At 43.3% G+C, this 12,884-nt stretch overlaps 1 protein-coding gene across 1 annotated transcript in view; it reads left to right on the top strand.

The window, feature by feature from the left end:
* Positions 1–12,884, top strand: part of LOC6551719 (carbonic anhydrase-related protein 10) — a 37,618-nt gene that overhangs the window by 16,544 nt on the left and 8,190 nt on the right. Inside the window, exons 2-3 of the mRNA XM_026982713.1 lie at positions 7,311–7,447; positions 7,587–7,799. Of these exons, the coding sequence (XP_026838514.1) occupies positions 7,311–7,447; positions 7,587–7,799 (350 nt within the window). The remainder of the gene's footprint in view (positions 1–7,310; positions 7,448–7,586; positions 7,800–12,884) is intronic.

Below are 12,884 nucleotides of genomic sequence, written 5' to 3' on the forward strand. Positions count from 1 at the left end.
ACATTTTGTTGTTGTTGTTGCTGCTGTTGATTTGGGCGCGCCAGAAGTCGGCTATGTTTACGTGCTTTTTAAATAGACAAGCGACTACGACGACAGCAAACAAATAGAAAATAGCTAAAAAAAAGGAGAGCAAGCAATCCCCACGAAAAGCGAGCACAAAGCAAAGAAAACATACGGAGTCGGAAAATAGGGATATATTACATGCATCGAAGTTCTAGAAACTGGTAAAACCAACTCTTTACAAAAGAAAGACAAAGGACCTTTGTAATACATTTCGCCAATTCTAGCAAGACTTTAAGTATTTAAAAAATTCAAGATGGACTGTTAATAGTACATGAATACCATGGGTTTAACAGGATTTCTAGCAAGACTTTAAGTATTTAAAAAATTCAAGAATACATTGAATACATTGATTATAACAGGAATTCTAGGAAGACTTTAATATTTAAAAAATTCAAGAAGAATACCAAGCTGGTAATAGTACTTGAATACACTGATTATAAAAGGAAGCCATTTCAAATGACAACTATTCAAGTGCAAGTATTTATCAGCTAAATTCCAACTTGCCTGACCAGAGTACCAGTAAAACCGAAAGTTTTGTGCTGACGGGAAAGTCGAACCAACTAAAGTGTCGCCATTAATTTGCTGCAGGAAGCACAATGCCAAACACAAAGTACGAAATGCGAAATGCGAAATACGAACTCAGTGAAATTGAAAAGGCCGAAATGGAAGCCCAACGTGATGGCTGCTGACAATTAGCACGCATTGGCCATAACAATAAACGGCAAACAACAATTAGCAGCAACTATTTTTGCTTATTGGCCCTAAACTAGAGGAGCTACTGCTGTTCGGTGCGGGGTGCGTGGTGCGGGGGAAAATGGCCCAGACGGGCCAGCAGACAGAAAGTTGTCAACGGCAACAGAAATGATAAGAAAATTTCATTTGTAATTAATACTAAAAGGCGCGACGGCGAAAACGGGGAGAGAAAATTTTAGGCGGGGCGGAAAATAGCAGGCAGCCACAAAAGCGACAACCACAAGCAGACAAACGAGTGATGAGGGGGGATTGGGGGGCGTTCAGACGGCTGTGCTGCCATGACATTGCCTGCACTGGGAGAAAAGTGCGCACAAAAGGAAAGTAGCTTCAATTTATTTCTAATGTCTGCGTTTCAGTTAAATGAAAATACACACACTCGACATAAAAAGTAGTTCTTCAAGTAGGGAAGTTGTCTAAATAAATGAAATATGTGATTCAATTCAACTAATTACGTTAACATGCTTAAGCCTTTAGTATTATGTTTTGCAATGATTTTGGGGCTTGAGCTGCTGATTATTTCTTTCTGTGCATCCTGAACTGGCGACTTTTTGCCCTGCTCTCTCGCTTTGTCACTCGCTGTTGCTTTGTGCAGCCATAAAAATTTGTTCAACATTTTGTTGCCTTTTATGATTGCGAATGCGAGAGCAAGGAGGAATGGCAGAAGGCCAAGAAGAAGCCAAAGACAGGACCAGGTGTAAAGGGGGGTGGGGACGTGCAGCCAGGTGAAAATTTATAAATAGAATTCAATGAACAAACAAAACCGGCAAAGAGCAGGAGAACTAGAAAATTGAATAGAAATTATTCGAGATGCTTTCTCTTATTTTGTGTTGTTTTTTGAAAAACAGCTTAAAGAAACTTGTGGGTAAATTTTGGGGAATAAATACATCTAGAGCTTAGGGGATATTCGAGATAAGGTGATTAAATAAACGTACCTTTTGGGTACATAAATCACTTCTTATATTAAATATTAAAACGCATTTAGGTAGCTCAATTAAAACTGACAGGATATTTCCAACAATTTGCTTAATAATTCATATTAAAGTAATCTCACTTTAAGCTCTGCTGTTTTATTGTTTCCCATGCTGCATTAAAAGTGAAATAAATCTTCAAGTGCGCAAAACTTATAAATGGGGCAAGGGGATTCCATGAATCGCAGTGAGCAACATTTAGCCAAAGCCACAATTTGTCGACAGCGGGTTAACTCCCCCGTCTGCCCTGAACCCCTGCAGCTGCCAAAGGGTTAAGGGTTAAGAGTATGGGCGACTGCAATGACGCTGAGCATTTAGAAATCCATTAATTTCAATCATTGCCCATGACTTTGCATTATTATTATTATTATTGTTATTACTCTCGTTGATGTTGCTCTTGTCGTTCCGCTGCCTTTTACTTTTCGCTTTTCCCCCGTCACAAATTTTCAAGGTTTTTTTTGTCGCGACTTTTTGCGCTTTTCACAAAGTATTTCAAAGGGGTGAAACAAAAAGCAGAGAACTCTGGGTTATTTTGACCCAAAGTTTGTTTGGCGAAATAGTTTCGTGGGCAAATTCGCAGGGAAAGTTTAGATTTTAGTTTCTGTTTTTCTGTTTTTGCAATGATATATATAAATATCTTCGAGAATTTTTGGCTACTTGTTTTTCCGACAACATTTCCCCACAGATTCCTCAGTAAATATACCCTAGCTTACCTAATAACGCACTCGACAAACTTTCCCAAGAATATCTGCAGAGGAACTGCAGTTCGTTGAGGTTTTTCATCGTGTCTGAGGAACTCCTTGCCGGAAACTACAGTGCATTTCGCACTGCACTTTGTGGGGAGCCCCATGGATGGGCGGGGCGGGGGTGTGGTGATCAGGGGGCTGGTAACGCGTTTTAATGACTCAACATTTCTTGACTTTGATTCGAGTCGCGGAAGGAAGGAATGAGTGCAGGTTGCTGGTCGCAAAGGGGTTGCTTCTGGCCAAAAGGCATTGGCCCGCTTTTTGTCGGCTGTCAAAATAACAAAGTGCTTCAGCTGCATTCCCTTCGCCAAGCCAGAAAACAGAAAAAGTGGGGTAGAACGAAAAAAGAAGAAAAAAAGGGCCAAAAGGCAAAAAGTGTCGATGAATGTTAAAGTTAACAAGTGACGGAAGTGAATTTACAGGGCGAGCAAAAAGAGCAAAGCAGCCGCGAAACAAAAACGAGCCAACGAACCGGCGAACAAAAAGCGAAAACCAACGCGAACACGAAAAAATTAAAAGGCAAGTAAGCAAAAATCATTTTCACAAAGTGCAGGACACGAAGGACCTTCCAAAAAAGCCCAGGACCAAACTGCTGTTGCTCTATCATTATTACAGCAAAACTACAGTAAAAACGAGCTCAATAGCCAAGCTTTTCCATAAATTGAAAAATAACATTTTATTATTGTGAATAATCAATTGGATAAAGATTTTATTTCATTAACAAATAATACTGATATAAATGAAAATTATGAGAGAAATGAGTGGGCAATGATGGGCGCAAAAAATAATCATAGTTTCTATTTCCGAAAGCTTAAATATACACAATTAAGTTTTAAATCAACAGACAGTTTAAACATTTCAATACTGGGATACATACAAATTTATTTGAAATGATTGGGAATAAGTCATTAAAATGTACCGTGTCCCACAATCTTTGTGACATTTTCTCGGCTTATATTTCAGTACATGCACGGGCGCTTTTCCGCCGAAAAACATTATAAGGTATTAAAGCTCGGCCATATATTGACCCAATCAGATCTTTGACATTTTCGCGGCTTATATTCATCGACTCAAAAATCGAAATCTGATGCACTTTCCATCGCCTTCTCTTTGCAGTTCTGCTTGCCGTCAGCTGGGAGGATTGGTGGACATACGATGGCATCTCAGGTAAGCTTTTCCGCCTGATCCGCCCCTCATCCGCCCCCTTTCATCGCCGCCGTTTAAGTTTCATAAATACCAACAACAAAGTAAATTTTAATCAAAGCTCAACAATAACCGCGGACGGAAGCGGAAAGTAAAATTTCAGCCAACGAGCAGCACGCGTCGCTCCAGCAACAAAGTTGGTTGCGGCAAAGGGGTGGGGAAATCCAGGGGAGCAGGGGGATACTTTTCACCTGCTCGAGGGTCGCGGAAAAGCCAGGGCGATAGCCATTTGTTGTTGTTGCTGCTGCTGCTGCTGCTGCTGGTGTAAAACGATTTTCTCAGCGACTGAAGCTGCACGCGTGAAATGCATGGAAAAATAGCCAAAGGAAAATGGCTTGGGAGGATGGGTTGGGAAAACGACGAACGGGAAACGGGAAACGGGAATCGGGAGGTGGGTGGGGGAAAAGCAGAGACGAAGCCGATTTGCAGCTGTCAAATGGAAAGGCAGACAAAGTATTCAAAGAACCCGGGCGTAGAAAGAGAGCGAGCTTTCCTTCTTTTTGTTTTTTTTATTTTTTTTTTATTTTTTCTGAGCACCATTGTCTGGCGTTGAAACGTGATAAGCAGGAGCCCAGCCGACGAAAGAGATGCAGCTAGCAGCCAGCGAAAGAGAGGGGTATATGAGCAGCAGAGGGAGATGGGAATCGGAGCTCCGAAATGGAAAACAGTTCGCCATGTGTCACTACGGGCGGCGAAATCGGGGCAGAGGTCCATGGAGATTATGTCCAGACAGGACAGCAGACAGCCGATAAGCGTTGCTCCGTCTCCCTCACTCCCTCACTCAGCCCCGCCCTGCCGCCTCTGCCGCCCATGCTGCATTCTGCCGTCGGTGGAAGCATCTTTCTTAATCTTATTAGAGACACAACGGCGACGCCATTTGCACAAGACAAATGCATAAATAAGTTCAAGTGCTTTGAATTTTGAATTGAATTTGGCGAGCGGGAAAAAGCAAATGGAGAGTGCAAGATAGATCGCACAAAAATCAAGCTTAAACTCAGGAAAACTGAGCAGGAAAATGAAGTGACTGAGGAAAAATATGCTGAATTGTACAAATAGAAGAATTTAAACGCCTGTCTGCAAGGACGCATTTCAAATACTTCGGAATCGACTGCGGCCCAAGTCAAGTGGCGCGTTTCTCGCCGTGTAAAAGCCTGGTAACAGGGGTATCTTGTAACACGTGTTGTCAACAAATTGCAACCGAAATCCGAGGCGAACTTTGTGTGTCTTTTTGGCATAAATAAATTTACATAAGCATTGCATGCATGTCGGCTGGAGGACTTCAAATCCCTCGCCAGGGGAACACCACTGAGTGTGGCTCAGGGGGCGGGGGTAAGAGGGGCCACGGAATTGGCAGAAGGTTGCCCCGAAAAGACGGCTTAGCCTCAGCTGCAGTTGCAGCTGCAACGTGCCACTTGTTTAACGTGATTTGCACTCCCAACGAGCCAAATAAAGGCGGCCAAGCGGAATCAAACGAAGCGTGCTTCATGCCACCCAGCGTGCTTCTTTTGCCTTTGGCACCACCCAACCACCAAACTATTCGACTCAAAAAAAAACACAAAAAGAAGAAGATGAAGAATAAATCCCCACACCACCAGCACTGCCAAAAACCAGCCACCCACTGGGGCAACAGCCATGCAGCCAGATCCCGGATCCAGTCAGCCAAGCCACTAATGTTGTTAATGGCTGCTAAAATCGTTTGGCAATTGCCTCATTGACTCGACTCCAGACCGCAATTTAATAGACTCGAGACTGCAACATCCTCCGCGGCGTTATCTCAAGTCTTCAACTTGTATCCGCCGATTTTACTTATCCTCCTTGGCGCAATGCCTTGGTGATGAGCACGTGACACGAGTGAAGAGACCTCGAGTTCCCATTGTTTTAGTGATAGATACACCACTATTTGCTGGCAAAAATACAGGCGTTCTGCACAAGAATGTATCTTTTGATCATAAGCTAGAATAGAAGCTGAAATTTTAGTTAAGTCCATGAATAATTAAATGATAAACTTGGCTACAGCAACTACTGCAACTAACTGAAATTGGTCTTCTGTTATTCAGCCGTATTCAAGCAGTTCAACTAATCTCTTTAAGCGAATAGAAAAAGTATGAAAATTATAGGATCGCCACGCTCTAGAGTTAATTGCCTAACCCATTTAATGGCCACAGCATCTCCAGTTTTTCATCAGGTTTCATTCGCCACTCCTGGGATTATTTTCGCCCCGTTCCTCATCTTTTATTTTATCCGCTTTTCCTTTGGCTTTTCTTTTCTTTGGCTAATGCGATGGCGTCGTTGAGGTCAACAATCGTTTAAACGCGAGTACGTGGCATATCTATGATTGAAGCTCCTGATTGCGGCCTCGCAGCGAACGTGTTGATTCCCATGGCCCCTTTCACGCCGCCCCCGCCAACCAGTCAGCCAACCAGACGTACGTACTACGTGTCGTATACGCAATGCGACTGCAGGCGAAGCATTTTTATGGATACATCAGAGAATGGAGAATGCAAAGGAGGATTGGTGGCGGAAAACTTTCGAAATGTTTGCCATAAATGGGATTACAAGTGGCTGGAACGCAACGGACTCGAATGGAACGCCGTGGAAGGGGCTTTAATAATTGGTTGATCCTTGAGCAAGCAAGCGAAAAACATGGTGCAAGAAAGGATAAGCGAGGAATATAAATAAAAACCATAAACTCAATTAAGGCACTGCAGCCGTAACTCCATGTTATTAAATGAAATAAAACACCTGGCATTAGGTTATATTTAACAGCATGGCTTAAAACGCGTTGCTTGTTGTTAAGCTGAAACTCAAAACAGGAGAAAAACAGTAAAATGCTTAGCAGAACTCGATTCGTTTAGAGGAAGATTTGGGTATTCACACCCAGAACTCAAAATGCAACACTTTCGATTGCTGAAAATACAAGGAGCACAGATTAAATGAACTCGACAATAGCAACAAACTCAGTCCTGGGAACTGGCCATAAAAAAGCTGGCCTATTGTTTTTTCGCATTCAGCTCGGCTTGATTTCATATTGCCATAAATTAAGCTGCCCGAGCTGCCAGATAAAGTTGGTCAAAGCCAGGAGCAAGTGAGATAGCACAGCGCAGACGAGGGAGACGCCAGATAAAGCTGCAGTTTTACTGTTACAGTGGGTGGCGTTGGTGTGGTGTTGGTGAGGGGTGGTGTTATGGAAATGGAACTGTGATTGGGGTGGTGTGGAAAACTAAGTAAACCGCACGAAATTAAACAAGGGCTGGATGGCTTAGTTGTGTGGCCAGAATCAAACAGACGCAGAGCCAACGAAAAACACAAAAAACACAAAAACCAAACTGACGCAGGCCAACACCTATGCAGATGCAGACAAATATTGTAATGGCCTCTGGCCCCCTGACTTTTGACCCACCCCCTGCGGCATTATGCAATTTGTGGCAGGTTTTGCAGCACAGCCCACAATTGCGGTCGGCAAGAAACTTTGAAAGGAGTTTGAGGCGAACTGGGTTCATAAATCTCCTTGCCACGTTTTTTGGCAAGGATCGATTCGAGCGACTGTCCAATAAAGCATGCTCACTCTTCGTTTCAGGACCTGCCTTTTGGGGCCTCATCAATCCGGAGTGGTCGCTGTGCAACAAGGGTCGTCGTCAGTCGCCGGTCAATCTGGAGCCCCAACGCCTGCTATTTGACCCCAACTTGAGGCCCATGCACATCGACAAGCACAGGGTGAGTCGGAGTGTCCTCCGGGGCATAGACATACACATGTATGTTTCCTTCTTGCATGTAGTGCCCCAGATATATAGTAACAGATATAATATCTTCCTACGCGCTATGAATGTTTGCTGACATCATTTTGTATCTCTAGATATCCGGACTGATCACTAATACGGGCCACAGCGTCATCTTCACGGCCGGCAATGATACGGTGGCCAACTACGACGGCATGCAGACGCCGGTGAACATCTCGGGCGGACCGCTGTCGTACCGCTACCGCTTCCACGAGATACACATGCACTACGGCCTGAACGACCAATTCGGATCGGAGCACAGTGTCGAGGGCTACACGTTCCCGGCGGAGGTGAGTTACCGTAATGCCCATGCCTACTGGTGCCGCCTTTCCACTGGTGTCACTCTCAATTTCCGGCGCAGGGTGAGGCCCAAATTAAGCATGGGACACTTTGACACTTGCTGGGGCTGATTGGGGCTGGGGCCTCCAATGGATTCTATTTCGGTGCCTTGGCCTGTCAACAGATTTCCCACTTTCCCTCTTTAACAATTCAATTGTGTGTTTTTTGTTTTGTTCTGTTTTTTTTATTTATTTTTTTGTTGCTGCCTCTTGTGTGCCCCTCTGGGCAATGGAATGCCAGGCAGTGGGGGAGTTTCTGAACTTTCCTGCGTCATTTCATTGCCAAGCTGGCATTGTTGGGCCTGCGCCACTGACTGTAAACTTGTTAGCCCGCCCGCTCAAATATTTACACAGATAAACGAGCGGAAGTGTATTTGATCAGCATTTAATGCAGCGAATGTCGATTTGTCGCTGACAAAAAACAAAAATGGCTCAAAAAAGAAAGAAACATAAGAGGGGGTAAGTTAAATAAATAACAAAGTCAAAAGGCAAAGAGCTCGGCGTCTTTGTCTGCAGTTCTCGACGTTATCAGCAACGCGACGACGTCGTCGCCAGGTTCAACATGTTGGAAACTCGCCCCACTTGTCTGCCGCTTTGATTTGAAGCCCCAGCCTCCGCTTTTCCGCTCTTCCGCTTTTCCGGCTTGCCGCCCCGCGGACGCGTCATTCACACTTTCGCGAGGCGGAATTTCCACAAAGACAGCTCGGCTCAGGTTACCTATTTGCCTAACTAGAAGTGTGGCTTGATTTTGCACAAATATTTTCGAAGCTGAGACAATATATTACAAATCGATGCTTCTTAAACTATCTGGTAGATAATCTACAAACAGCGCGAACACATTTAACATATTTCACGTTTGCAGGCTAACGAGAGTGAATGATTTGCACAAGTGCGTTCCTCCTGGCTTTTCACCGTCTGCTTCTGATGGCTGATGATTTTGTATTGTTTTATTTGTACATTGTTTTGGGGCAGCGGGAGGGGCATATTTATGTGTCATATGGCAGGCGTTGTTGCGACTCGCAGACACCTTGTCTGTGTTTTGAGCCCCCGCCCTTCGCACACTTTTCACCCTCCGTGCATTTTCCGGAACCCGGAATCCGGAATCCGGAAAATACACATGCGTGCCCTCGCCCCCTTGTTTGCTGTTTGTCAAATATGATTTAACCTCTCGGAGACCGTGTTTTGTTCATTTTGATGTCAAGTTCACACACAGGCTCGCTTCACTTGATTTGCGAGCACGTTATTAAAAATATGTAAATACCCACGACTTTCGGCAAAGGATTTCTACTTGCCACCGTCGTCTTCAGCCGGTTCTTAGCTGGTTATTTATTGCCCCAGATTTATAACTAAGTGGTAGTGCTGTCCCATTGTCCCATTGTCCCATTGACTTAATGACCTGTGGAGTATGTGGGTGGCATCCGTAATCTCTGACAAATTTCACTGGCCAGATGTTCATTAATTAAAACACATTTCTTCTGCTGGACCAGCTGTTGCTGTTACAAATTGGTTATTGTCTCTGGTTAATGAACCCATAACTTTTATTTGACCTCAGATGGGGCAACTACAGTGTGCGATTTATTAGCCCAGCCACTTTGCTTACTGTCGGAATAGCTGCTCCAAATTTATAACTGGCTACGATATCATTGATTTATTCTAAAGTAAGAAACAGCACTTACATGGGCTAAAATCCACATTTGAACAATGAAGGAGTACATAATGGCTATAATTTGTAACTATTAGGTCTTCCCGAAATTACGAGTGCTCCTTGGCGATTTTTGAAGAACCTCTCCGCCGGCAAAGAGTCCTCCACTCGCGATGCTTAATCCTGTCGTGCGTCTTTCTGATCCTTGGCCACTTGACTTGACTTGAGTTGAGTCGGGTCGAGTTGAGTTGAGTTGCGTTGCGATTTCCTGAGTGATGTGCGACACAGTTTTCATTTTCATCTCTGCAGATCCATTTCCATTTCCATTTGCCGTTTCGTGCCGGTCGTGCGGCGCTTTTGTCTGCTTTTCCGCCCCATTTTCCAGCAGATTTTCCTTTTCGCTGCTAGGCAATCAAAAAGTGAGCCGCAGCTGCCACAACAAACTGCAGACCGTCGACTGCAGACGACAAACAAATAACGTTATAAATCTGTTGCATGTCAGCAGTTGGTAACAACCTTTAACCCCCCACGTCCGACTTTTGACATCGACTACCAACTGTCAACGACTACCAATGTCAGTGTAAATTAATTTGAAATCCGCCCGGGGGAAGCAGTCGTTCCACTTTCGCCATTGACAAAGTACGCCCTGCATTTCGCTTAAATTACTTTGGCTGCCAAGGAATCGCAGACTCTTATTTCGTCGCTTTGGGAGCCCAGGACCCCAGGACCCCAGGACACCAGGACACCGGGAATTCGACAATTCGCCGCTCAACAGCCCACAAATTGTTCTCTCGTGTAAACAATCGAGTGATTAAAACGCAGTTTGCCTGTCTGCCAGCTTGATTTAAGCCCAAAGTGACAAACAATTGCCAAGCTGAAATGGCAGATTGAGGAGGAGACGGGAAGCCACTTGAATGTATTTTCAAAAGAGCCTGGCGATGAACGGAAAAAAATAACTGATAGTAAACTATAAACTACTTTCGATGGAAAATCAAAAAATATTATATATATTATATATGGAAAAGGCTTACTTAATAGATACTTTAGTTTAATACTATCTGTTTGATGCAGCCGAAAGTCGCTCCTGAATAAACACTCGCGAATAATATGGGAGAATATTAACCATGTTGCATTGTGGATCAATTAAATCATCGCCGAAATAAAGCAGCCAGGGGATCCCAGCTTCCACTTCCCAGGAAGCCGTCAGTCTCCGGCCAATGAAGGCATTTTCCGGCCGTAACAAAAGCCGCCTTAATGGGCCCCGCCTCGGAATTTGATCTGCCTTAATGAATTCGTAATTGGCAATTTTAATTAATCCCCATGAAATCCGCACAAGATTGCAGCCGTGTCTTGGATTTCGCCAGTCTGTTGTCATTGAATGCCAGTGGCATACACCTGAATGGCGTGGGGAGGGGGTTTGGTGTAGTTTGTCGGCGGTGGGTGGGGATTTTGCAAAAGTGGGAGCCAGATATGCGTTATTTCTATTTGCAATGCACAGTTGCCTGATTTTGATTTGTTTTGGGCCGCGGTAATTTAGCACTTGTCTTGTGGCTAAAATTTAATCACCAGGGGGTTTCGGTTTTTGGCGAGCCCCCCCTTTTTGGTTGTGATTTAGCGATGGCCGCGTGAGCCAGCTAAACTATCGCCAGTGGCGTAGATAATTTGCTTCGTGATTTGGCAGCAAATTTGTACCGCACTCTGCGGCCGATTTATCATCCAGCAGTCACGTGCTCATCCAATGGCCTGGTATTTGTCCCCCACTACGTAACCCACTAACCACCCCCCTCGTTATGGTCAGCCTGGAGCCAGGCCTCTTAACCCACCACTGACCCCTGACTGCGGTTGGAAACCACGGGCAACGCAACCCAAAACGACCAACAACCGGCAATGGCTTAACCATTAATTTACGCGCTAACCATGAAGTACTTAAATATACAAATGTATCTGTATCTCTATCTGTGTGCCCGAGTGACTGAGCACGAACGAACGCCAAAATATTTGCTGCTAATGAGGTCGTGCTGTAATTTTAGCAGCCACCCGCCCCCGGAAAGAGTCGTAGTACAACCCCTTTTGGAAAATCCGTTTAAAGGATAACCAAACCAGCAAGCAGGCAGCGATTAAAGCACGTTTTTGCCACCTTTTAAAACGCTACTAAGTCGTTAATGGGGGCCGAGTAGATTTTAGCTGGCGGGTAATGAGTTTGGTGAAGTTCTTGATTGGATTATGATGCTGGGTACGTCAGGTGGCGAGACGGTGCTTTAAGCGCCTGGCTAAGAGCATTTTGCAAGTGGCTCAACTAGAAGTTACTTATAAGGTGGTTGTTTAAAGCTCGATTTGTATTATGTTAAAAACCGCGATGTTTTCAACAGGCCTTTCATCATAACTTGGCTAAGAATGGTCGCACAGCTTTAGGGCAAAATAAAAAAATGTTATTGTTCATTTTAATCATACCTCGGCCAAAAATGATCGTAAAGTTGAAAGAATAACTGTTTTGAGCAGCTAATTACCAAATCTATCCATCCCTGTCACTTTTAGACGGATTTGGGAAAATTAATTTTTTGGTAAATTTTTGCATTTTTTTTAAGGGGTAACATCGTCAAAATTTGAAAAAAATTACAAAAAATTAGCATTTTAATTTTTGGACACAGTTCGATTTTAAATTTAATTACGAGCACACCGACGTATAACATTCCATATTCAGACAATTATTTCAAAAGTTATGGCAAAAAAACGGATTATTTTATGACCGAAATTCGAAAAAACGGATTTTGGCAAAAATGGAAATATTTTAAGTGAGCATTTTAATCATAACTTGGCCAAAAATGATCGTAAAGATGAAAGAATAACTGTTTTGAGCAGCTGATTACCAAATCTAACCATCCCAGTCACTTTTAGACGGATTTGGGAAAATTAATTTTTTGTTAAATTTTTGCATTTTTTTTAAGGGGTAGCATCATCAAAATTTGCAAAAAATGGCAAAAATTTAGCGTTCCCCTTTTTGAACACAGTTCGATTGGAAATTTAATTACGAGCACAACGACATATAACATTCCATATTCAGACAATTATTTCAAAAGTTATGGCAAAAAAACGGATTATTTTATGACCGAAATTCGAAAAAACGGATTTTGGCAAAAATGGAAATATTTTAAGTGGGCATTTTAATCATAACTTGGCCAAAAATGATCGTAAAGATGAAAGAATAACTGTTTTGAGCAGCTAATTACTAAATCTAACCATCCCTGTCACTTTTAGACGGATTTGGGAAAATTAATTTTTTGGTAAATTTTTGCATTTTTTTTAAGGGGTAACATCATCAAAATTTGCAAAAAATGGAAAAAATTTAGCATTCCAATTTTTGGACACAGTTCGATTGGAAATTTAATTACGAGCAC

Source organism: Drosophila erecta, unplaced genomic scaffold (assembly GCF_003286155.1).
Source record: "Drosophila erecta strain 14021-0224.00,06,07 unplaced genomic scaffold, DereRS2 tig00000152-arrow-arrow-pilon, whole genome shotgun sequence".
Taxonomy (NCBI): domain Eukaryota; kingdom Metazoa; phylum Arthropoda; class Insecta; order Diptera; family Drosophilidae; genus Drosophila; species Drosophila erecta.